This window comes from Lampetra fluviatilis, chromosome 6 (assembly GCF_964198595.1).
Source record: "Lampetra fluviatilis chromosome 6, kcLamFluv1.1, whole genome shotgun sequence".
In the NCBI taxonomy this organism is placed as follows: Eukaryota; Metazoa; Chordata; class Hyperoartia; order Petromyzontiformes; family Petromyzontidae; genus Lampetra; species Lampetra fluviatilis.
In genome coordinates, this window is record NC_136280.1 from 548514 (window position 1) to 571231 (window position 22718).

Genomic DNA, 22718 nt, shown 5'->3' on the forward strand with positions numbered 1-22718 from the left:
TGGTGGTGTGGTGGTGGTGGTGTGGTGGTGGTGGTGTGGTGGTGTTGTGGTGGTGTGGTGGTGTTGTGTTGGTGGTGGTGTGGTGGTGTTGTGGTGGTGGTGTGGTGGTGGTGTGGTGGTGGTGTTGTGGTGGTGTGGTGGTGTGGTGGTGCGGTGGTGGTGGTGGTGTGGTGGTGGGCCGGGCCCCGTGGCCGCGGCTCCCATTCCTCCCGGCGGGTGGCGCTCGGCTCCGGGAGCGGAGGCCGCGCGGCTGCAGCATGAACATGGCGCCACGTCTCGCACAAGTTGGCGCTCGCGGCTCGACAACACTTTTCTCGCCGCCGCCGCCGCAGCAGCAGCAGCCGCAGCAGCCGCTCGCATAAACTTTGGCCGCTTGCTGTGGCCGCGTCGAGGCTTGGGGATGAGTCCGGCGAGGTGGGGCCGAGTCGGCCCGGCCGCGAGCTGAGAGGAGGGGGAGGAGGAGAGCGGCGAGAGGAGGAGGAGGCGGAGACGGGGAGAGCGGCAGAGGGACGAGGGCACGACGCGGCGCCTTTCTCCACCCCATGGAACGCCTCAAGTTGCGAGCTCCGGCCGCCGCCGCCGCCGCTGAGGAGGAGGAGGTAGGTTTGGGTCTCGGGTACCGGGGAACCCCTCGGAAGCCCTGGGGGGGGACCCCAAGGGGCCCCCTCTCGGCCGCGCACCGGGGGTCCCTTGTCCCCCTCGTCTCGCAAGATCTACCGCGACGGGGGAACAATGGGGGCGCGGGTTGAGGGACCGTGCCTGCTCCATAACAAAGAGCCAGGGGCCAAGTGCATGGAGGTGGTGGTAGTGGGGATGATGACGACGATGGTGGTGGTGATGGGTGAGTGCTCATTGTTCGCGAACTCGTGTTGGATGGGGGTGGCGTGGGTGGGGGGGGGCGCAATCAGGAGATGGAACTCCAAGTGAGGGTGAGGGCACAAGTGTTGAGTGATTCAGTTCTCCTTGTTTTATTGTTTCATGATCACGACAGACGTGGCCTGGGCGGGGGGTGGGGGGGGGGTCGTGTGGCCTCCGTGTGACTCGAGGGGTTCCCTGTGGGCACTCCTGCACGTGTGCACGTCTTGACGTGGTGTGCCGCGCGCGATCCGCTGAGAGCGCCGCGGGGTCTCTATCCCCCAGACCCCCGGTCCCCGCTTCACCGAGTGAGAGAGAGAGAAACATTATATATAATATATACTATATATATAATTATTATATATATAATATTATATATATAATAATATATAAATACCCCTCCGGAAATCACTGGAATACAGGAACGCATTTGTTTGCGGCGCCTTCTCGTCGCCCCCGCGGGCCTCTCCGGCACGACGCCTGCGCGCGATCCTAAATATAGCGCGCCCCCCCCTCTCTCCTGCCCCCCCCTCTCTCCTGCCCCCCCTTCTCTCCTGCCCCCCCTCTCTCCTGCCCCCCCTCTTTCCTGCCCCCCCCCCCTTTCTCTACTGGCAGGGGGGCAGGGTCCCCTCGCCTGCACTGGTAGAGAACCTGGCTCCAGAGGGCCCCTCACACAGACCCCCACACACAGACCCCCTCGCATAGACCCCTCACACAGACCCCCTCACACAGACCCCCTCACACAGACCCCTCACACAGACCCCTCACACAGACCCCCTCACACAGACCCCCTCAGCTGCTGGAGCCTCACTGGAGGCAGCGGTGTGGTGTGGTTGGCACGGGCCCTGGTTCAAGTTGTTAAATGGGGACACGTCTGTCCAGTTGCCCTCCCTTCCCCTTGCTGCTTCGTGGCCCAGCACCCCTGTGGTCCATTACACTTGGCCCAGTTGCACCGTCACCTCCATTGGCGGGGCCCTGTTGTCATTTTCGTGACACATTCGAAAGTACTAATGTGTATTCCTCTTTCATTTAAAACGATGTAAATTAAATTACATATAAGGTGTGTTGTGCAACTGGACATTGGGTTTCAGAACCACTTACCAGGACCTGGGACCCAACTCTGATCCTCTGCCGGTGGGGTCCAGGGTCCCAGGGCTACTCACTGACCATGAGCCAGGCTTCATGTCACCACCATTGGCTGGGCCCCATATGAGCCAACGGTAGCCTCGTACAAGAGACCTCGGAAGTTTATAGTTCTCCGAAACCTGATGATTGGTATCGGCGATCTAGGAGGTTGATAGATGTGCACACGTCTCACACACGTAGGTGCTGGACACCTGCCAGAGGCTCGGTGCACGAGTGCATTGTTTGAAATTAATAATGAAACTTTATTCCAAGTTTAAGAAATACTGCGAGTATAATTTATGGCCTACAAATAAACATCGTGGAATGCTCTTTGGCGTGAGCGAGGCAGCTGCACTTAAAGCGCGCCCTGGTCGGGAGGCGGCAGAGTTGGGGGTCAGGGTTCCACTTGGCCCAGTTGCTCATTCTGAGTTGTGCTGTCTTTCTTGGCTACACCTGCTCACTGTGTCTGGCTGTTCCTGTACCTTGTGTCCAGCTGTGACGACAGTGTGTGTGTGAGGATTCTCAAAGGCTGTGCCCATCTGTGTCTGCAGTTTGCTTTTGGCTGTTGCTGAATGCTGTTTCTAGCTGTGGAGGTTGTGTTTGGCCCTGCTGCTTATATCTAACTGTGCCTGCAGATTGTTCACAACTGTACTTGCAAGCCGCCTGGCTCTACCTTGCAGCTTTTGCTCGGCTGTAGTTGCGCGTTGTTGTTGGTACCTGCTCGTGTTGTTGGGTTGCTGCTGAAGGCTTTGCCTGGCTGTATCTTCAGGCTGCGTCTGGTCGTGTTAGCAGCCTCTGTCTGGCCGTACGTAAAGCTTGTGCTCGGCTGTATTTGTAGGTTTTGATTGTGCATGCTCGCTGTGTTTGGCTGTATCCGCAGGCTGTGTCTGCCTGTACGTGACAAGCCGTGCCACGCTCTTTGTCGTTCCAGGACTGCGACCCCCCAGATGCTGAAAGCGGCGCCGGCGGCGATGCCGACGTTGCTGCGCCGTGCACGAGCAGCACGGGAACGACGGTGCCTGGCGGGAAGGGAGCGCTGGCGGAGCGGGTGCGAGCGGCGGGCGTCGCGTGCCAGGCCGGTGACTTTGCCGGTGCCGTGCGGCTCTACGGGGAGGCGGTGGCCATGAGCCCCCAGAACTGTGCCCTCTATTGCAACCGCGCGGCTGCGCTGGCGCGGATGGGTCAGCACCAGCGTGCGCTGCAGGACGCCGAGACGGCGCAGCGCATCAACCCGCGTTTCCCAAAGGTGAGCGACGGCGGTGGCGACGGGCAGTCATCTCGGTCAGTCAATCCATGGCACCTGGATCTGTCCCGTGACCTCTCCTGCCAGTAGGCGTTCGACACTTCACGTGGCCTTAACGTGCACATAGCCTGGCACAAGCACCGTGGTGATGTCACCGCCACTTAGTGGCGAATGGCGGTTGTTGTTGTTGTTGGTGGGACAGTGCTCATGATGTGGTTCGTGTTTCGAGAAGTGGGTGACCAATGGAGGCTCCGTGGCGACTAACCGGTCTGTCTTTGCACTTCGGCTGATCAGTGTTTGCGTTGATAGATATGAGTGTATTCACTTGTGGAATCATGTATTAAAATCTATTCTCATGCTCATGATATACACAATCAAATTGTGCGTGGGACAGTTGATATTTTCAATTTATTTCGAATGAATATTTGTGTCACAGAAGTCCCTACAGATTCTACATTCACCACAGTGGTGAAAAACTGTGATTTATTTAATCAAATTGTGACTTTTTTTGAGAATTGATTGAAATGTGAGGACGGTGAATCGTTATATGCCTGTCAAACAGTTTTAATTGCAATGGGATGTTTGCGGCAGATGCAAAGTCTCTCAATAATCATTTACAGCATTTTGCCAATAGACTGCAGGATAAAAGCCTCTCCGCGCTGTCAGTCATGGGGGTTAAAGTGGTCAATGTATGTATGTTGAACTTCTTTCGCACTGTACGTAGCCAACCGTGCTAATCAGAGGTGCGGTGCAGGATGGTGAATGGGGGGGTTGGGCCCACAAATGTGTTTGGATGTAATTCGTCACTCAAGTCAGCCATGTCTGTGAATCCAACTCAAGTCATCGGGTTTATTGCTTACCACTGCTCCGCCACTCCACCCTGCTTTCTCATGAGGAGGACCAAAAATAAAGAGTGGTTTTCCACTTAATTGAGCATCTGCAGTGCTCACTTTCTTTGTACAGCCCTGATTTATGGAGAAAATTCCACATTTTTATGACAGAAGTAAGCCACGGAAAAGGATATCCACTCTTGAATTTACACAAAGTGGTACACATTTTGTCTACCCCAGAGGGATACAGGGCTGAGTTGACCCCCAAGCGAGATTCGAACTTGGAACCTTGTGATGTCGGGATGTGTGCTCCCACCGCTGTATCACCTGGCTATTTAAAAGTGGGTCTTGGTCACCATTAACGAATCGGAATGTGGGCCTCACTGTCAAGCTCTGTACGCACAGTTCCTTCAGCCTCGCTTCTGTGTTGAACTCTGACCTTACTGGAGAGAATTGCACCGAATTGTCATGGGACGCACTCTGCCGCGTGGACATATGTGTGCAGACAGCGGCACTCTCCTGCACATGTTCACTACATTTGCTGGATATGGTGTGCCGGTTGTATAAATATTTTTTTACGGGTCGCCAACCCGGACAGACGCGGCTGAAATTAATCCCAGGCCGTAGCCAAATGTGAAGCGGGGTTCTGTCCCGTGGCCACGAGACTCGGCAAGCGGAAGCCGGCGGCGGTTAACGGTGTTCCACTCAGGGTGCCGTTGCTTTTTCTTGACAATGGCGGTTGTGGTGTTGCCTCTGTTGCGACGGTGCTCGTGGTGCCAACAGAGACCGGTACTCTGGTTGCCCATCACTCCACGTCCTGCCATTACTGGGCATTCCCATTGCGTTGCCGGGTATTCCCGGGCTGTTACTGAGGCCAGGTAACTGTGGCTGAAAATATCTCTTACAGCCTTGGCTCTCTCCCTCTGCTTGTACGCGCAGACGCTCAGGACACTTACCCGCGCTCAACGAACACACACATCCGTCTCTGTCTGTGCTCCGTGGGAATGCCCTTTTGCCAAACAATGCCCCGAGTAAGTGCGGTGATTTATTTGGTGAGCAGCGTTTATGTGGCTCGCTATTTCCGTGCACATTGTTGTTGTGGTGCCATTTTTTTACACGACGGATGGGATTGTGCTCTGTCGGAAGCGGAGTTTTCGCGAGCCAGGGAGTAGGAGAGGCAGTTGAGACCGACACTCCTCACGCATGGAACCTTCACCCAGCCCCAACTCCACCGTCAGGCTCCCTGTGCCCTCTGTGCGAAAGGCACGAGGCTACTCTAGTGTATCCTGCGCGTGTGCGAGCGTGTGGGTCGGCAGCCGAGCAGACGTGAGCAAGCAGCACGCTTGACTTGACGTTTCCATCTGTTGGTTTTTTTCTTGATAATTGTTGGGTGGTATTTTATTAACATTATTGCGATAGAGGTGAGGAGTAGTGGTGCAGTGCTAAGCATGCTGCACTTTGAACCCGGCAAGGAGTTAACACCAGTGGCAAGTGATATCTGAATCAGTCCTGCTATACCAACCTGCACCTCGCCAGACAATAGTCAAACAACCCCCACGATCGACATGGCATTGGAAGGCCTTCATTCAGCAGTGCATTGACACAGGGTCTTTAAATCATTATTACATTGTTTTTATTACTTTGTGGTGGTTGGCTTTTCACATTAAATTAAAACAGTTTATTTTCTTTTGAGGCCCATGCCAGTGCTGTGATGGGTGATTGCACCATGCGAACGGGAGACTTGGGATGAATAGAGAGACCTGCGATGAGATGGGGAGACCTGAGACAAAGATTTGGGCAAAAAACCAACAGCGTTCGGCGCGGGGTCGGTGCAGGAGGAGTGCACGTGGCGAGGGTTCAGGAGCAGTGTGCAGCGGTGGGTCTTCGGCGTGGGGGGGCGGCAGTTGGTCCGGGGCACGGGGCAGGCGTGAGCATGAGAGATCAGGGGAGAACAAGCCGTGACTTGAAAGGAATTCTGCGCTTGACCCACCCGGTAGGCAAGGTGTTCCCCGGGGAGGGAGCCGGGAGACGCGGGGCGCCAAGAGATGGGGGGGGTGCATTGCCGGCGTTGAGTGTTTAAGCAGCGCTTCACGGCTCACCTCCTCTCTCCTGGCGATGGTGGATGTGAGGCTTCTTTGGCTCACAGGCCAGCCTGCTCGCTTGCGCCGCGGCTTAAGAGGAAGCCCTGGGAACCGTCTTGGCCTTTAGCCCGGCCCTGAGCTTGCGTTCCAGCCTCCTGGGGTGCGCCGCGGGGGTTTGGCTGGGAGGAGGCCGCAGGTGCTGGTGAGCTGCGCTCGCTGTGATCCGCGGCACGAAATCAGAGAGGCGCAGCCAGGAGGAGGGAAATGGGGCGGTTAGTCATCGACCAGCGGTGCCTCCCAGCCCATGCGGGCCATGGACCACTGATCTTTCACAGTGCTGTGGGAAATGGTCTGCAAAACTGTCGCAGACACGACGATGTTTTCACAAGACACTTTATTATTATTGATTTACTCACCATTGTGCGTTTACTTAGATCGGTGATTAAAAAGCAAGTGAGACTTTTCATGCCGTTGTAATTAACGTTATACAGCACTGTTATGCACAAATAGCACCGTTTTATAAGAACGGTGCTATTTGTGCATGGTGCTCTGCGATAAATGTCGTTGAGGGCCAACATGAAACCTCTTAGGGTTTTCACGCGCATCATTGTAAATAAGTAATGAATAGTACTTGACGTGTATATGTATATTTTACTGTAGATGTGTCTAACATTACATTCATCATCCTCATCATGAGGCACGATCAATCCACTGCTGGATGAAGACCTGCTCCCCAAGCCGTCGCCATCAATCGGGGTCCTGCGATGCACCCATTCATCTGGCAGCGTGCGAGCACCGTCTGATTTTAAGCAAACTTATTTTGTAAACAATCAACGTTGGTACCCCGAGCGATCGACTTCGTCTCGTAGTGGAATCGATTTTCCCGAAAGTTTATCTGGGGGCGCTGCTGGCTCTGATTATGGGTTCCTCAGCAATTTCTAATGTACAGCTCCCTCCTCGCCTGTGCACAGAGGCGAGGACGTTTCAGCGCGAGCACGTGTTTGCATTAACGCGGCGCTTGCGTCCTTCTCCAAGAGCGAGATGCTCGTCGCTTTATGGTCGTCCTGTTTCTTTACGTGAGCTGTGGGAGCGGTGGTTCTTTCGACTCGCAAGGAATGTTGCACTTGACTTGGTGCGAGCTGCCGAGTGCGAGGAGGATGCGCGGTTTGACTGTGTGTGGGGTGGATGGGTTGGTGGTAGTGTGGGCCGATATTGCCTATTGCAAGCTGGGTGGTGTGTTGTTGGTACAGGCTGGGAGGATTGTTCGTAGTGCAGGATGTGTTGGCAAATGTAATTCAGAGTGGGTGGGGGCTGGTAGTGCAGGATGTATACGTGTGTCTTCCTGACTGGCAGCGCTGTTGGTAGTGCAGCTCGGTGTGGTGGTGGCGGTGGCTACGTGTGTGATGGACGTGAGCCGTGGCGTGGGGGCAGACGGCATCGCAGCTCCGTCTCTCGTTGTGTTTGGTTCCTGGGATCACCGTGTCACCGTGTATCCCTGGCGCTTCTCCCCTCTCCCCCGCTGCGTTTCGCCTCTGATCTCGGCTGCGCTCAAACACCTCGACTGATCCTGGGAGCCAACCGCTTTGTTTTATTCACCACGTGGGAATGGATGAACGCGCCACGGGGGAGACGCGGCCGGTTTGGTTTCGCGCGGAATCACACGTCGTGCACTGTATGTACAGTATACATACTGTATGTACAGTGCACATATTGCAGAAGGTTTTAATGAAGGGCACGGGTGGGTTTGGAGCGGTGTGGGGCACGGCCGGAGGGCATCGCGAACATTGGCAGGGATGAGGGAAGGTGGTGGAGGGGCATGCGCGCTGGGTGCACTGCCAGGCTCGGTGGTGGTGGCGGCGTGGGGGTTTCCCGTCACAAGGGGACCGCTTCCTCCGCCTGTGGTTCCAGAGGAAGGGGGCGGGGAGGGAGAGTGGAGATGTGAGAGAGTCGGGAGAGTGGGGGGGGCAACGCGGGAGAAGAAGAGCGCGAGGAATAGAGGAGGAGCAGGGGGAGAGGGTGGACGGGGGTCGGGGAGGGAGAAGGAGGAGGGGGGAGCTGGGGAGGGAGGCAGCGGGAGGAACAGAGCGGGAGGGAGGAGGGTGGGGGGGAGGAGGAGTGTGGGGGGGAGAAGTGTGGGGAGGAGGAGGAGGGTGGGGGGGAGGAGGAGGAGGGTGGGGGGGAGGAGGAGGAGGAGGGTGGGGGGGAGGAGGAGTGTGGGGGGAGAAGTGTGGGGAGGAGGAGTGTGGGGGGAGAAGTGTGGGGAGGAGGAGGAGGGTGGGGGGGAGGAGGAGGAGGGTGGGGGGGGAGGAGGAGGGTGGGGGGGAGGAGGAGGAGGAGGGTGGGGGGGAGGAGGAGGAGGGTGGGGGGGAGGAGGAGGAGGAGGGTGGGGGGGAGGAGGAGGAGGAGGGTGGGGGGGAGGAGGAGGAGGAGGGTGGGGGGGAGGAGGAGGAGGGTGGGGGGGAGGAGGAGGAGGGTGGGGGGGAGGAGGAGGAGGGTGGGGGGGAGGAGGAGGAGGGTGGGGGGGAGGAGGCGGAGGGTGTGGGGGAGGAGGAGGAGGGTGGGGGGGAGGAGGAGGAGGGTGGGGGGGGAGGAGGAGGAGGGTGGGGGGGGAGGAGGAGGAGGGTGGGGGGGAGGAGGAGGAGGGTGGGGGGAGAGGAGGAGTGTGGGGGGAGAAGTGTGGGGAGGAGGAGGAGGGTGGGGGGGAGGAGGAGGAGGGTGGGGGGGAGGAGGAGGAGGGTGGGGGGGAGGAGGAGGAGGGTGGGGGGGAGGAGGAGGAGGGTGGGGGGGAGGAGGAGGAGGGTGGGGGGGAGGAAGGGGAGGGTGGGGGGGAGGAGGAGGAGGGTGGGGGGGAGGAGGAGGAGGGTGGGGGGGAGGAGGAGGAGGGTGGGGGGGGAGGAGGAGGAGGGTGGGGGGGAGGAGGAGGAGGGTGGGGGGGAGGAGGAGGAGGGTGGGGGGGAAGGCGGAGGAGGGTGGGGGGGAAGGCGGCCCACAGATCACGGCGGATTCGTGCGACGAGGAGGCTGAATGAAGAAGAGGATGAGGAGGAGGCGAGTGGATTATTTTGGCTGCTCGGCACCCGCGAGGGGAACCGCGAGGGGACCCGCGAGGGGACCCGCGAGGGGACCCGGCTCCCGGTGAGAGTGCGTGGAGAGAGGATACGGCCAGCACAACGTAGCAGCACAACACAGAGCAGCAACACAACGTAGCAGCAGCAGCACAACGTAGCAGCAGCAGCACAACGTAGCAGCAGCAGCACAACGTAGCAGCAGCAGCACAACGTAGCAGCAGCAGCACAACGTAGCAGCAGCAGCACAACGTAGCAGCAGCAGCACAACGTAGCAGCAGCAGCAGCACAACGTAGCACGTGCTGCCCCGCACAGGGCCACACCGTGTATATATACAGTACTTGCACACAATGGGGCAGCAGTCCACAATCACAATGCTGCAGGGCAGTACAGCGAGCACACAGCCTCACACACAGCACACACAGCACACAGCCTCACACACAGCACACAGCCTCACACACAGCACACAGCCTCACACACAGCACACACAAGGCACAGCATCGCCTAGGGCAAGAGCAGCTGTCCAAGGCACAGCGGCGGTACACGCAGCACAATAACAAAAGCGCACATCTCGGACTGCAATAGCGCACGCAGTGCAGCAATAGCACGCGCACTATATATCACACAGCATCGTGCCAATGGCACACACACTGCATAGCAATATCCCCACCTACGATTGGCACGGTCGGCTACGTGCTGTGCGAAGGAAGTTCTACAAACATAGATATCACACGCAGCACAGTACCAACAGCGCATAGCAGAGCAGTAACGTCACGCTACGCGCACACGCCCGGAGTGAGTGTTAAGTGAACCTCGCAGGGTCGCGGTGCGGGGGGGGGTGCGGGGGGGGTGCGGGGGGGGCCCTGCGCCCGCTAATGGTGACGGTGATCGCACGGGAAGGGACGCGCCCTGCCCCCTTCCGTGCGGGGGGGGCGGGGGGGGGGTAGGGGCGGGGGGGTAGGGGGGGGTGTAGGGGCGGGGGGTAGGGGGGGTGTAGGGGCGTGGGGGTGTAGGGGCGGGGGGGGTCCCTTCGGGGGGGGGGGGGGGCGCGTCACGCGTCACGCATCGTGGGCGTCATTGTCCAGATGGGTTCCGAGCACGCGGTGATGAGTTTAGCAGCGGCACAAGAAGGAACGAGACGTGTGCATATCATCATCAGCAGCAGCAGTCGGAGCGTTAGAAAATAATGAAAGAGAAATGATCATCGTCAGCTGTAGCGTCAGAAGGAAGCTGAGCATCATCAGGAGCAGACGAGAGTCATCGGCAGCAGCAGCAGCAGCAATAACAGCAGCAGCAGCAGCCGAACATTGTAAGCAGCGTTACCATCGGCAACAACAAAAGAACACATTTGAGCAGCAACATCGGCAGCGAAAGACATCATCAGTAGCGGTGGCAACAGAAGACCATCATCAGCAGCATCATCAGCAGGCAGCAGGGGAGAGGCAGGCAGCTGAAGACGGGGGGACACGGGGACGCATCGAGACGCAAGGATCGTAGAGCAGGAGGGGGAGGAGGGGGCACGGCGGGCGGGCGGGTGGGAGGCGCGCAGTCGCCCGCTCTCCTCCGCGGCTCCCCGACTCTGCTCCCGCGTCCCGTCCCACCCTGGGCCCTTCTTGGTGGCTTCGTGGGAGTCGCGGGGAGATGTGGAAGAGGTAGTCTAGGAGGAGGAGGGAGAAGGAAGAGGAGGAAGAGGCGCGGATCGCGAACAAAGAGCGGCGGGGATGTGACTCGGCGCAGCTCCATTGATGCGGGGAGAGGTCGGCTCTGGGGCCCCGGGGACCCCGGCAGCACAGACCCCGTGAACCCCTCTTCGCACCCCTGACGACCCCCTCCCCGCGGTGACGAGGGGAAGGACGAGGAGGAGGAGGGGGGGGCCAGCGAGGAGGTGCGGCGAGTGGCACCGCCCGTGCGCGCTCAGCCGTCACTCCTCACTCACCATGATGAAATGGCAGCCGAGGAAGAAGGTGAGCGAGGGGTGAGCGGACACGGGTGAGCGTGGGGTGAGCGAGGGGGTGAGCGAGCGGTGAGGCCGAGTGACGCGGGCACGAGTTAGGGGTGAGACGGGATGGCACGTGGGCGAGTAAGCGGATTGTAGAACACGGACGAGCGAGGGGGAGTGCGGTGGGGGTAGTTGGAGGGTCATTTCGGGTTGAGTGGGTGAGCGAACACGGTGGTGAGCAGACGGGAAGCGAGCGTGGGGTTAAAGGGTTGGTCTGAGGGTGGCAGGGGTCCGGGTGCAGGTGTGGTGGTGAGCCGAGGTGGGACAAACGTGAGATGCGTGTGTGTGTGTCGGGGTGATACAACCTGGGCGAGTCTGTGTGTGTACTACAGGGGTCCTCTGCGGGGTTTCTGTAGACCCCCTCCCGACGGGGGTCCCGTTGTAAGCCGATGTAATCACGGCCAGGCCTTTGTTCCATTGTTGTTGTTGTGGCTGTGATGATCGCGGCGCCACGTGGGGTATCCCCCCCCCGCCCCCTGCTTCCCCGCGCCAGCACGCGTCTGTGCTGCCCACCACGTGCAGCACACGTGCCGTGATGGCCACAGCACAGCACGCGTGCAGCACACGTGCTGTGCTGCCCACAGCACGGCACGGGTGCAGCACACGTGGGCCTCTGCGAACAGTTGGCGGTGATGCAGAGGAGTAAGGGTCTGCCGTGTACTGCCCTGGAAGGTTATGAAGGACACGTGGTATCTTTTACAGATACGACTGGGGTGGGAGACGGGACAGACTTTAAACGCAATGCCCCCCCCTCCCATAAACTAGAATGGAGAAATCAGAATGGAATGAATGCTGCTATAGACTGACACTGTAGACACCTCCTTGGACATATCCTGTTTACCATTATAATCTAGGGGCATTCGGTTTTTTGCCCTGTAATTCGTTTTAGTCTTCGCTGGGGAGGCGGCTGGACTAGTGTATGAGGCGATCACTTGGTCCTCCACTGTGCTGGAACAATGGCTGTACTGTAGTCGTGTACTGTTGGTAGATAACAAGGGTTATGTATTGTGCTTCGAGATCAATTGGGTGTCTGTCCCGTATTGAGTGATGTGCTGTGCTGGACATTTATGGAGTCCTCTTCTGCATTGGTAGATGCCTGGAGCCATGTCGCGTGTTGAGTAGTGAATGGTGTTGTGTATGCGCAGCATTAAGCGATCATTGGGTCTCCTTCTGCTGTGGTAGAATATGACTGGAAGCCATGTGCTGTGTTAAAATAGGTCTGGGATCATGGGTTGTGGTAGATTCGTGGGGCAGTGTATCGTGTTGGAATGTGAATGTAGTCGTGGACTTCTGGGTAGATAACAGGGGCTGTGTCCTGTGTTGTGATAACTTGGGTCCCTGTATCGTGTTGGGATCTGACTGGAGTGTCGTGTACTGTGTTGAGAGAACATTTGGGCTGTGAAATGTACCGTGTTGGTGTTGCGAGATTCAGTTTAGTGATGCCTTTTTGTTCTCTAGTGTGTTAGAAATTGACTTGAGTTCCACACTGCATTTTCGAGGAAGTGTATTAGCGGGTGGGCCCAGCACGGGGGTGCAGGGTGGGCCGTGCGGGTGGGCCCCGCACGGGGGTGCAGGGTGGGCCATGCGGGTGGGGCCCGCACGGGCGTGCAGGGTGGGCCGTGCGGGTGGGCCCCCGTACTGCAGGAGCCGTCGCTGCGTGAACACTCGTTGAATGGGCTGCGCCGTCTCGGCCGTCTCCGAGTAGCCCGGATTAGCCTGCAAATATTTGCCACCGTCGCACGGGTCAATAAACGCGCAGCCTCATTCACTCCGCTCCGCACACTCCGCTCAGCCTCCGCGTCGCCGGGGAGTGGGAAGCGAGGGAGGTGCAGAACGGGAGAGAGCCACGTTCACGTCCAAATGTTGATTTTAATTTTAATTGGGCCTGGCCACACAGTGAGTGCTTTCTCTGCTGATTCCTTATTAGCTGCACAAACAAAGGTGGTGTCTTGTACTGCCTGTGGGTGATGCTCACCGGGAGCCGATGCAGTGCCGTAGGTACCGAGCGTGCAGGCTGCGCGATGGCACCGGGGACCATGAACAATCGTGGAAGTTTGATTCTTAGTACCAGGGCATTGAATTTCTTGTACCAGGGCCCACGCTGTCCACACCACACCTTTGTGTAGAAGTGCCCGTGGGTGAATGGGACCGGGAGCGATGTGATGAGGTGTGGACGTGAGCTGGACGTGGCCACTCGTGATTAACACCTTCTATGGGCTCAACCTTTCTGCCTACCTTTCATCTCACTCAGCTCCCTTCCACGTGCTCTCATACCTCCTCTCGTCTCACTCAACTCTCACACACTCTCAGCTCCAGCCCGCAATCAATCTTCGCTAAGTGGATGGTCATTCAGTCTCCTCTGCTGCCCTCTTGGTCTGCAACTCCCTTGTCTCATTTATCCGTGCTGTAGACTCCCTGCCTCCGAAGACCTTTCTCTTCTCCTCTGCCTGTTTCGCCCTGTAAGATAAACATGCCCGCTGTTTCTGCACAGGGTCTTGAGATGCCATCACATTCAGACGTTTGTGTAAATGCTCATGATGTCGGGCCTGCGACGATTGCTCTTCCGAGGCGGAGAAGCTGCGTGTGGCCGCTACGGGGGTCACACAAAGGAGCCACCGCTCGCTAGGCGCCACGAGCAGCAGCTGGGGCCCGGCCTCCGCTTGTCCCCAGAGGGGCAGCAGGGTGCGGGCCGAACCAGGCCCGTCCCGTGTCCCGGTTGGCGTCGAGCCGTGTGGGTAACGGGCGCTTGAAGCCACTAATCCTGATTGTGCAGGACGGCTCTCGGTGACAGACACAGGAGGCCGGGCCAAGCCTCGCCACCTGATCCCCTAAGCCTCTACCTCCTCCCCCAATACCACTTCACACCATCCCCCCCCCACCGCCACAACCACCCTGTCAAAGGGTGCGTGACTTTCAGCCCATCTGCAGTGAGAAGAGGCGGGAGGGCGAGTGAGGGTGTGAGGATTGGAGAAGGGGGGAGGGTGTGAGAGCAGTTTGGTGGCAGTGGTCCCGAGCACGCATTAATCACCATCGTCCTCCCGTGCCTCCCCGCGGATCAACCTTTTTGTCTTAACGCCGCCACCGCTGTGTTTACACACAACTCCTGCCAGCGCGGGCTGGGCAGCAGTGGGAACAACTGCCATGGCGTCCAGTCACCTACGTGGACAGGGAGTGAGAGAGAGCAAGAGGTGGAGGGAGGGAGGTGGTGCAGGGATGAGCAGGCTGAGCGGAGGAAAGAAGAGATAACGATGGAGTGAGGGAGGAGGCGGAGGAGGCAGACACCCTCAGCGTTCTGGTGCCAGCAGCCCCCACGTCTTAATTCCGTCTCGGTTTAATTACGCCTGTCAGAGGGATTTTTACGCTAGCAATTGTGTCTGGAGTTAAGATCTGCAGCTCATTTAGATAAACGTGTGCTCGGCGTCTCCTCCAAATGCCCGCGAGCCGGAAGTAGGCGTGCGGAGCGGGGACGGAGCACCCCGTGGTGCGAGACGATGATGGGCGCCTTGTCGCGCGCTAATTACAGCGTTGGGCAGAGATGCGCGCCTCCCCGCACCGACTGCACGGGCGTCACCGGCCGCACCTGCGTTCGGCCACACGAGCCTCGTGCAGCGGCGAGCGGCCTTCGAGCGTGCAGGTGGTGCAATTGCGCCAGGGACCCAGGGACCGCAGCGGCCCGGCCCAGGCGCCGGGCTACGAAGAGGGGGGATTGACCTGGGGGCCCCGTTTCATATCCTTGCACCAGCAGGAGCCATGCTAAGCATGCTGCACGCCTGGGACCGGTTCAGACATCATTCGCCACTGGTCTCTGGTGCTAACTGCTGTGCCACCACTCCACCCCAACTAAATGCAAATTATATGCAAATTTTCTATTTGGGCTAAATCAAATCGCGACCCTGAATCGTGCCGAATGATCAAATAGCCTGCGGGGGCTGGTGGACGGTTCCTCGTCCAACAAACCCGGCTCGGTCGCCTGCTCCGCATGGCGCCGTTTCTCAGCTGTGTGCGGCGCACACACACCGTGGCGCCGTTCCACCGCCAGTCTCCTCGTGACGGCTTTATTCGGCGCACGCCACGCTCCGCCAGGACGGCGCGTTCCGCCCGCACGCGCGGCAGGGCGTCGCACCTCTGCCGGGGTGCTCCGTGCGCACGCGGTGTGAAATCCGGCGCCGTGGAGCGTTGCTTAGCACCGACTGCATCGCTGTGCCTCGCCGGAGCGAGTCGGCGTGCCGCAAGGCGCGATGGTGGCGCCAGTTGCGGTGATGGGGTCTGTGATGTCAGTCCAAATGTACGTACGTTGTATGTATGTTGAACTTCTTTTGCACTGTACATAGCCAACCGTGCTAATCGGAGGTGTGGGAAAAGGACAAAAAACTCAACGTAAAAAGCAGTTCCTCTTAAAATCTTGCTCGTCCCTTTTAGGGCGATGTTGGAGAGTGGTGATGGTGAGAGATAATCGAGAGGAGGAGGAGGTTGTAATGCACACCTCATGGTTGTACTGCACACATCACCGATGTGTTTCAGCACGTACCGTGTGCTATCCGGTGTGAGGTCCAACATTTTTTTGCACGTGCTGGGAGCTTCTTTAGGACCGACTCTAACTCTTCAGTTCTTGCAGTAGCTCCCGGCATGTGTCGGACATCGCTCCCTTCGATGCTCGATACAACGCAGAAGACACGTCGGGGAGCTATTTCTTGTGTTGCGCCGCCTGATGGGACGTTTAATTTGACACGAGGGCAACGGTAACTGTGCGGCGTGCAGGCCTACTTCCGGCAGGGCCTGGCGCTGCAGTACCTGGGCCGGCACGCCGACGCCCTGGCCGCTTTCGCATCCGGCCTGGCCCAGGATGCCAAGAGCCTGCAGCTGCTCGTCGGGATGGTGGAGGCCGCCATGAAGTCGCCGCTCAGAGGTGCGTACCCGCACGGCGGCTCCACTTGGGCCCCAGCTGACCTCACCACGTGACCCGCATGGTGGCCTCAGGGGGCCGCCACAGCACGCCTTAATTTGACCTGCGCACAGGCAGGTGCAGGCCTCTCGCTGAGGCTAAAGTAACACGGGTGAATTGCTGGTTCCTGATAGGTACACGAGGCCAAATGTAGCAAGCAAGCTAGCTGGCACGCCATGCTGGCTAGCTGGCACTCCACGTTCCGTGAGTAGTCTTGTCAGCGTTTGATAAATGCAGTGGCATTTAGCTCCTGATTCCCATCTTGACAAAATCACGAAATCGCATTGCCCTTGGCGTTTTGGATCGGATGTCTCCCGCTATCGGTGGTGGGAGACATCGGTGCAGTTTGGGTTGAAAAGGACATTTTCTTGTGCGTGCAGATTCCCATAATCGTGGTCGTGTGTGTGTGTGTGTTTTTATGGAAATCTGTACTCAGTGGGTCCAATTCATGGATGCTAACATCAGTAGCTGTGTGTAAACGTCAGCACTAAGGAATGCACCGTGCATACCTTGCCGTAGTTGATGTTGCGTGACCAGGTGAGAAGTTCAGAGTCCCATGAGCCAGGGTGACCAGGGTCACCACAATGACAAAAATGAATCAAAACAACCCAGCAAGGAAATTATGCAAATAGGTGCTTACTAACAGCGCTTGCCCCAACAGTCTGTTAATGCTACACGGGATAACTTTTTTTTGTGTGTGCGTGCATGCGTGTGTGCGTGCATGCGTGTGTGCGTCGTGTCTGTACCGCTCGCCCGCGCGTCTCAGGCTCACTGGGCCCGACGTACGAGCGGCTGCAGAAGATGCGTCTGGACAAGAGCCCCTTCGTGGTGGTGTCGGTGATCGGCCAGGAGCTGCTGGCGAGCGGCGAGCACCGCGCCTCTGTCGTGGTGCTCGAGGCGGCGCTCAGCATCGGCTCGTGCAGCCTCAAGCTGCGCGGCTCCGTCTTCTCGGCGCTGAGCTCGGCCTACTGGGCGCTGGGGCAGCCGCACAAGGCCATCGCCTACATGCAGCAGGACCTACAGGTTGCCAAGGCCCTCGGTGAGACTCCGGCCGTCGCTGCTGCTGCTGCTGCCTCCGCTGACATGTTTTTCCGATGTTTGTTTGTGTGTATCGCGTCTTTGTGTAGCATCACTGCTTTACTCGACGCTGTATTGCACGCGTACCATATGCTGCACCGTGTGCTGTGTACCGTGTGCTGTGTCCCGTCTGGCAGGTGACCCTGCGGGTGAGTGCCGGGCGCTGGCCAACCTCGGGGCTGCCCACTTCTCCCAGGGGAACTACAAGGAGGCCCTCAACAGCCACCGCCTGCAGCTGGTGGTCGCCATGAAGCAGAAGAACCGAGAGGTGAGGCCACAGGCCTGGCCCCCGCCTGCCGTCGGAGGCTCTTGATCCCCTGAGGATGCCCTGGCCATCGGCAGCTCTGTCTCTGTTGCCCCGGCAGCAGAGACAGAGCTGCCGTCCTTTATGTTGGTGCTGGGCCCCAGCCGCTCCCTCCCTCCCTCCACCTCTACCACAGTTTAGTTTTTGTTTTCGATTTTTGTAAAGCGTCTTGAGATGCGACTGTACGGTCGGCGCGACGTGTGTGAGTCACTTAACACACTGTACAGCCTTGCAGACGAGATGTTCCATCTCAAGGGATTATCTAGGAAGAGCATTGTATTCAATACAATATAAAATATATTAATATAAATTGATGTTGTTGGTGTAGCGGGCCGACGTGTCGTATCCCTGCGGGACTGCGCACATAGCTGCACGTAGCCACTCGTAGCTCAGTATGCGGCTCTCTCGCTCTTTCCTACCGTGCTCCGGCAGGGAGCCGCGGGGGCGCTGGCGAGCCTGGGCCACGTATACGCGGCGCTGGGCGACCACCCCAACTCGCTGGCGAGCCACAAGCAGTGCGCGCTGCTGGCGCAGCAAGCGGGCGACCGCCTGGGCGAGGCGCGGCAGCTGGGCAGCATGGGCGCCGTCTACCTGGCCATGGGCGACTCGGACAGCGCCCTCGAGTGCCACGCGCGCCACTTGCGGCTGGCGCAGGAGCTGGAGCACCCGCACGAGGAGGCGCGCGCGCACAGCAACCTCGGTGCGTGCTGCTAGACCCGACTCTGTGCTTAACTCCGCATCGCGCTTTAGCTCGTGTCGTGCTCGCTGCGCCTGGCTTTCCCTTTTCACGTGCATGCGTGTGTGCATGTGTGCGTGCGTTTGTGCTGGCACAAGCGTCGTGGTGACGTCACCGCCACTTAGTTGTTGTGCGTGCGTTTTCCCGTCGCGGCAGGCGGCACGTGCCACGTGCGCCGAGACTTCTCGCGGGCACTGGAGCACCACGCCCGCGTGCTGGAGCTGGCGCAGGAGCTCGGCGACCGCGCCGGCGAGGCCCGGGCCTACGCGGGGCTGGGCCACGCCTGCCGCTGCCTGGGCGACCTGCCGCGCGCCAAGCAGCACCACCAGCGCCAGCTGGACGTCGCCATCGGCCTGCGGCACAAGGCCATGGAGGGTCGCGCCTGCTCCAACCTCGGTAGTTTGCCCGCGCGGTGCCGGCCCGCGCCCGGAGCTGCTCGCGTTCGATCGCGCGCGGAAATGCGCCGTCGATTTGGACGGCGCTACGCCACCATCTCTGCGCCATTCGGCCTGGCGGTTGGGCCACGCGTTAAGCCGGCGGTGCGGCAAGAGGCCCCGTGCGGCCGGATGCTCGCGCCAGGCAGTGCCTCGTCCGGGAAGCGCCGGTCTTATCGCCAGGAAGGAATTTCAAGTTCTTTAACAGAGGGCGTAACGCTTTATTCGGTGTCTGTGAAAATAGACCTGGTGTGTGTGCGTGTGTGGGCGTGTATGTGTTTGTCTTCGGTGTGTGTTTTGGTCTTTGTGGGAAGCGCTAGTTTCTTGTTTAGCAGACTACGCTGCGAACCCTGTGACCCGCGTTCGATTGCTGCTGATGGTCAACATTAGTCACGAATATCTGAACCGGTTCTGGGCCTCCCCTAGATCGACTTGGCCTCAGATGAGTACCTTGTGTAGTGTTTAATCATCAGCACTGGGGACACAAAGGTGACGAGGTGTGATACGACCAACACCACCCCCTTGTGTGCCTTGCTGGCCTTCATAGGTGTACGCTAACAGCAGTTGCCCCAAAAGGGTTATATGAGAGGTCTTTGTACAATATACGTGCGAGTGTTTGTGCGCACGCCAGCCCCCGGTGACACCTCTCTCTCCCTCCCTCCCCGCTCGGGAGACAATAGCGGCGCACATCACCACCCCTCAGAACCCCGGCGTCGCGGGCGTGGGGGTCGCGACCCTGGCTCGCGTCGCCAGCGCGGCACGTCCGCTGGCCGCCGTGCGGACTTTCGCTCGCTCCTCGGTTTACCAAGCGGCCTACGTGATTATGCAGTGTCTTGAGTAATTCGTACCCCGAAGCCAGCGTTTTAGCGTTACAATATTGGATTAAGGATTAGGATAAAAGTAGGCCCAGGAGTGAGCCTGCTCCTAGAGTGCTATTGGATTAGCGACTCGGGATTAAGGATTAGAACGGGGCTTGGAAATTCGCTGTTAGCATTTTCTTGCCACGCACGGCGGACGTTGAATAATTTTGCGATTTGTGGTGCAGGCGCCCTAAGCCGCCGCCCCCCGCGCAGCAAGCGTCCCCATTGGCTGCTGTAGCCGTGTGTATTTTATTATTTCATCCAGCAGAGGCACAGAGGAGCCCTGGGCCACGACTATCTGCACTGCAGCTCACGATTGCAACCGTGCTCCTCCGTGCGCACGTGTACACAGATAGCTCGTTGTGTTGATCCGCTGCTGGATGAGGGCTTCCCCATGACACGTGGGCCGTCAGGGTTATTTGACCGTACTTCACGACGGTGAGAAGGTCGCGGGAGTGCAGGACGACGATTTTGCTGCACTGCCCTCTGCTGCCGACGATGCCTACTGCACTGGTTTTGTGCACCGTGATCTCGCCCATCCAATAACTTTCCAGGTTGAATTCTGCTTAGCTTCCGAGATCTGATGAAATCGGCACATTCCGGTTGAGCCTGGTTCGTGCGTCGCGCTGACGTGTCGCCCCCCCCACCCACCCTCCACTCCGGCCGTGGATCCCGCGCAAATGTGTGGCCAGTGCTAGTTTACAGATGAAGCCTGTCCAGTGAATGTCATGATATTTAGTGAATAATTATAATCATGGGAAATCGAGTGTTGATCAATGAGCACAGGGCCAATCGCCAATCCACTGTAGTTCGAGAATGGGTGAATAGAAGCCCTGGAGCTTGAGGCTTAGGGCCGTAGTTAAGGGTGGGGGCTGGGGGAAAGGGGGGGGGGGTGTAGGGGTGGAGCCGTGACCCCTCCACGCCCTCGCCGGGCGCCGCGTTTCCTCCGCGCGGGACAATAGAGCCCCCCCCCCACTACCCCCACCCAGCAAGAGGGAAATCCTCCGCTTGGCTCCACACAGGAGCACGAACATACGGCCACAGGCAGACACGCAGACACACGGACACACATGCTAACAAACACGCAGGCACATACTGAATACATCCCCCTGAAATGTCTGTACACGCACATTTTGAAGCAAACATATCGATAAAGCAATCAGTGTCATCCGATGAGAAGATTAATATTTTCGAAACCCATCCAGGGCAGTGCAACCATGATCACAGTGCTACCTGTGAGATCCTTTCAATTAATATTTGACCCGTGTTCCACAGAGTCGGGGGGGGCAGCACCTTTCCACCCACCCCACTACAGAGAGCAGTGATCATCGAACGACAATGAAACCAATATATATATATTTTCGATTTTTGTGCAGTCATTGGTGAAAGGGCTGAGAACATCAACTCAATGCACCTGAGTACCCGGTTTAATGATAGGCGGCCGAAACCGAGATTTGAACCCAGGATCTCAGTGGTTCGAACTCGGCCCTGTGACCTCTGAGCCACTGGATCACGAGTCGAGTGGTTCCACAGCGACGGGTCTGACCACTCCGATCTCCGGTACCCCGTCTGTGCCGCCACCCTCTCACTTCCCACCGTTCCCCCGGCTTCCCCGCCCTCCAGGGATAATCCACCAAATGATGGGCGACTACCAGACGGCGCTGAAGCTGCACAAGGCGCACCTGCTGATCGCCAAGCGCGTGGGCGACTACGCAGGGCAGGGCCGCGCCTACGGCAACATGGGCAATGCGTTCAGCGCGCTGGGGCTGCACGAGCGCGCCGTGGCCTACCATCAGCTGGAGCTGCGCATCTCCACAGAGGTGGGCGAGCGCGCGTCGCAGGCCTCCACGCACGGGAACCTGGCGGTGGTGTACCAGGCGCTGGGCGCGCACGACAAGGCGCTGGCGCACTACTCGCGCCACCTGTGCCTGGCGCGCGAGCTGGGCGACGGGGCGGCGCAAGCACGCGCCCTCAGCAACCTCGCCAACTTCCACGCGTCGCGCGGCGACTTCGCTCGCGCCGTGCCCTACTACGAGCAGTACCTGCGCGTGGCGGCGGGAGAGCTGCAGGACCTGGAGGGCGAGGCGCGCGCCAGCCACAACCTCGGCTACGCGCACTACCGCCTCGGCGAGCACCGGCAAGCGGCGCGTTGCTACCGCCAGCACCTGGGCCTGGCCGCCGACCTGCGCGACAAGCCGGGCCGGGCGCGCGCGCTGTGCAATCTGGGGTTGGCGCACGCCGCGCTGGGCGAGGTGGCGCAGGCCGAGGACTGCCAGCGCCGCTTCCTGGAGCTGGCGACGGAGCTGGGGGACGAGCGGGCGCGGTTCCGCGCGCTGGGGAACCTGGCCGACGTGCTGCTGTGCCGCGGAGACGCGGACGGCGCCGCCGAGCTCTACCAGAAGCAGCTGGAGGCGGCGCGGGCGGCGCGCGACCGCGGCCTGGAGGCGGCGGCGCATGCGGGGCTGGGCGCGGCGCACGGATCGGTGCGGCGCTACGACAAGTCGTTGGCGTGCCACACGCAGGAGCTGGAGGCGTGCCAGGAGATGGGGGACGTGGCCGGGGAGTGCCGCGCGCAGGGGCACCTGGGCGCCGTCTACACGGCGCTGGGGCGCTACACCGTCGCCTTCAAGTGCTTCGACGAGCAGCTGGAGCTGGCGCAGCGCCTGAAGGACGCCGGCGTGGAGGCGCGGGCCTACGGCAACCTGGGCATCACCAAGATGAACATGGGGCTGTTTGAAGACGCCGTCGGATACTTTGAGCAGCAGCTGGGCTCCCTGCAGCAGCTGCCCGAGGGCTCGGAGGCGCTGGCGGAGCGCGGGCGCGCGTACGGGAACCTCGGCGACTGCTACGAGGCGCTCGGGGACTTCGAGGAGGCGGCTAAGTACCAGGAGCAGGCGCTGGGGGCGGCGTGCGGCGCCGGCCGCACCCAGGAGCAGGCGAGGGCCTACCGGGGCCTGGCCAATGCGCACAGGTGATGCCCGCACTTCACTACGATAATAACAATAATCTATGTTCATAGTTAAATTTATTTCGCACCATACATAGCCAATCGTGCTAATTGCGAGGATCGGAAAACAATCGACGGCTTGTGGGCGAGCAGGGCTTCATCCAGCAATGGGTTGATGAAGGATGGTGTAGTGTCTGTGATGATATGCTCGGCTAAGGGT

The 22718-nt window shown here is 59.3% G+C and overlaps 1 protein-coding gene across 3 annotated transcripts in view; it reads left to right on the forward strand.

The window, feature by feature from the left end:
- The first annotated feature begins 158 nt into the window (after positions 1–158).
- The window catches only part of TTC28 (tetratricopeptide repeat domain 28), a 36579-nt gene continuing 14019 nt past the window's right edge, over positions 159–22718 (forward strand). For 2 of the 3 annotated variants that reach the window (XM_078857397.1, XM_078857399.1), the window contains exons 1-8: positions 159–599; positions 2912–3226; positions 15957–16104; positions 16907–17179; positions 17355–17485; positions 17954–18221; positions 18414–18653; positions 21175–22522. In XM_078857397.1, the coding sequence (XP_078713523.1) occupies positions 543–599; positions 2912–3226; positions 15957–16104; positions 16907–17179; positions 17355–17485; positions 17954–18221; positions 18414–18653; positions 21175–22522 (2780 nt within the window). In that variant the 5' untranslated portion in view covers positions 159–542. Of the gene's footprint in view, positions 600–2911; positions 3227–10758; positions 11164–15956; positions 16105–16906; positions 17180–17354; positions 17486–17953; positions 18222–18413; positions 18654–21174; positions 22523–22718 lie in introns of those variants that run through there. The other variant, XM_078857400.1, reaches the window with a different exon arrangement.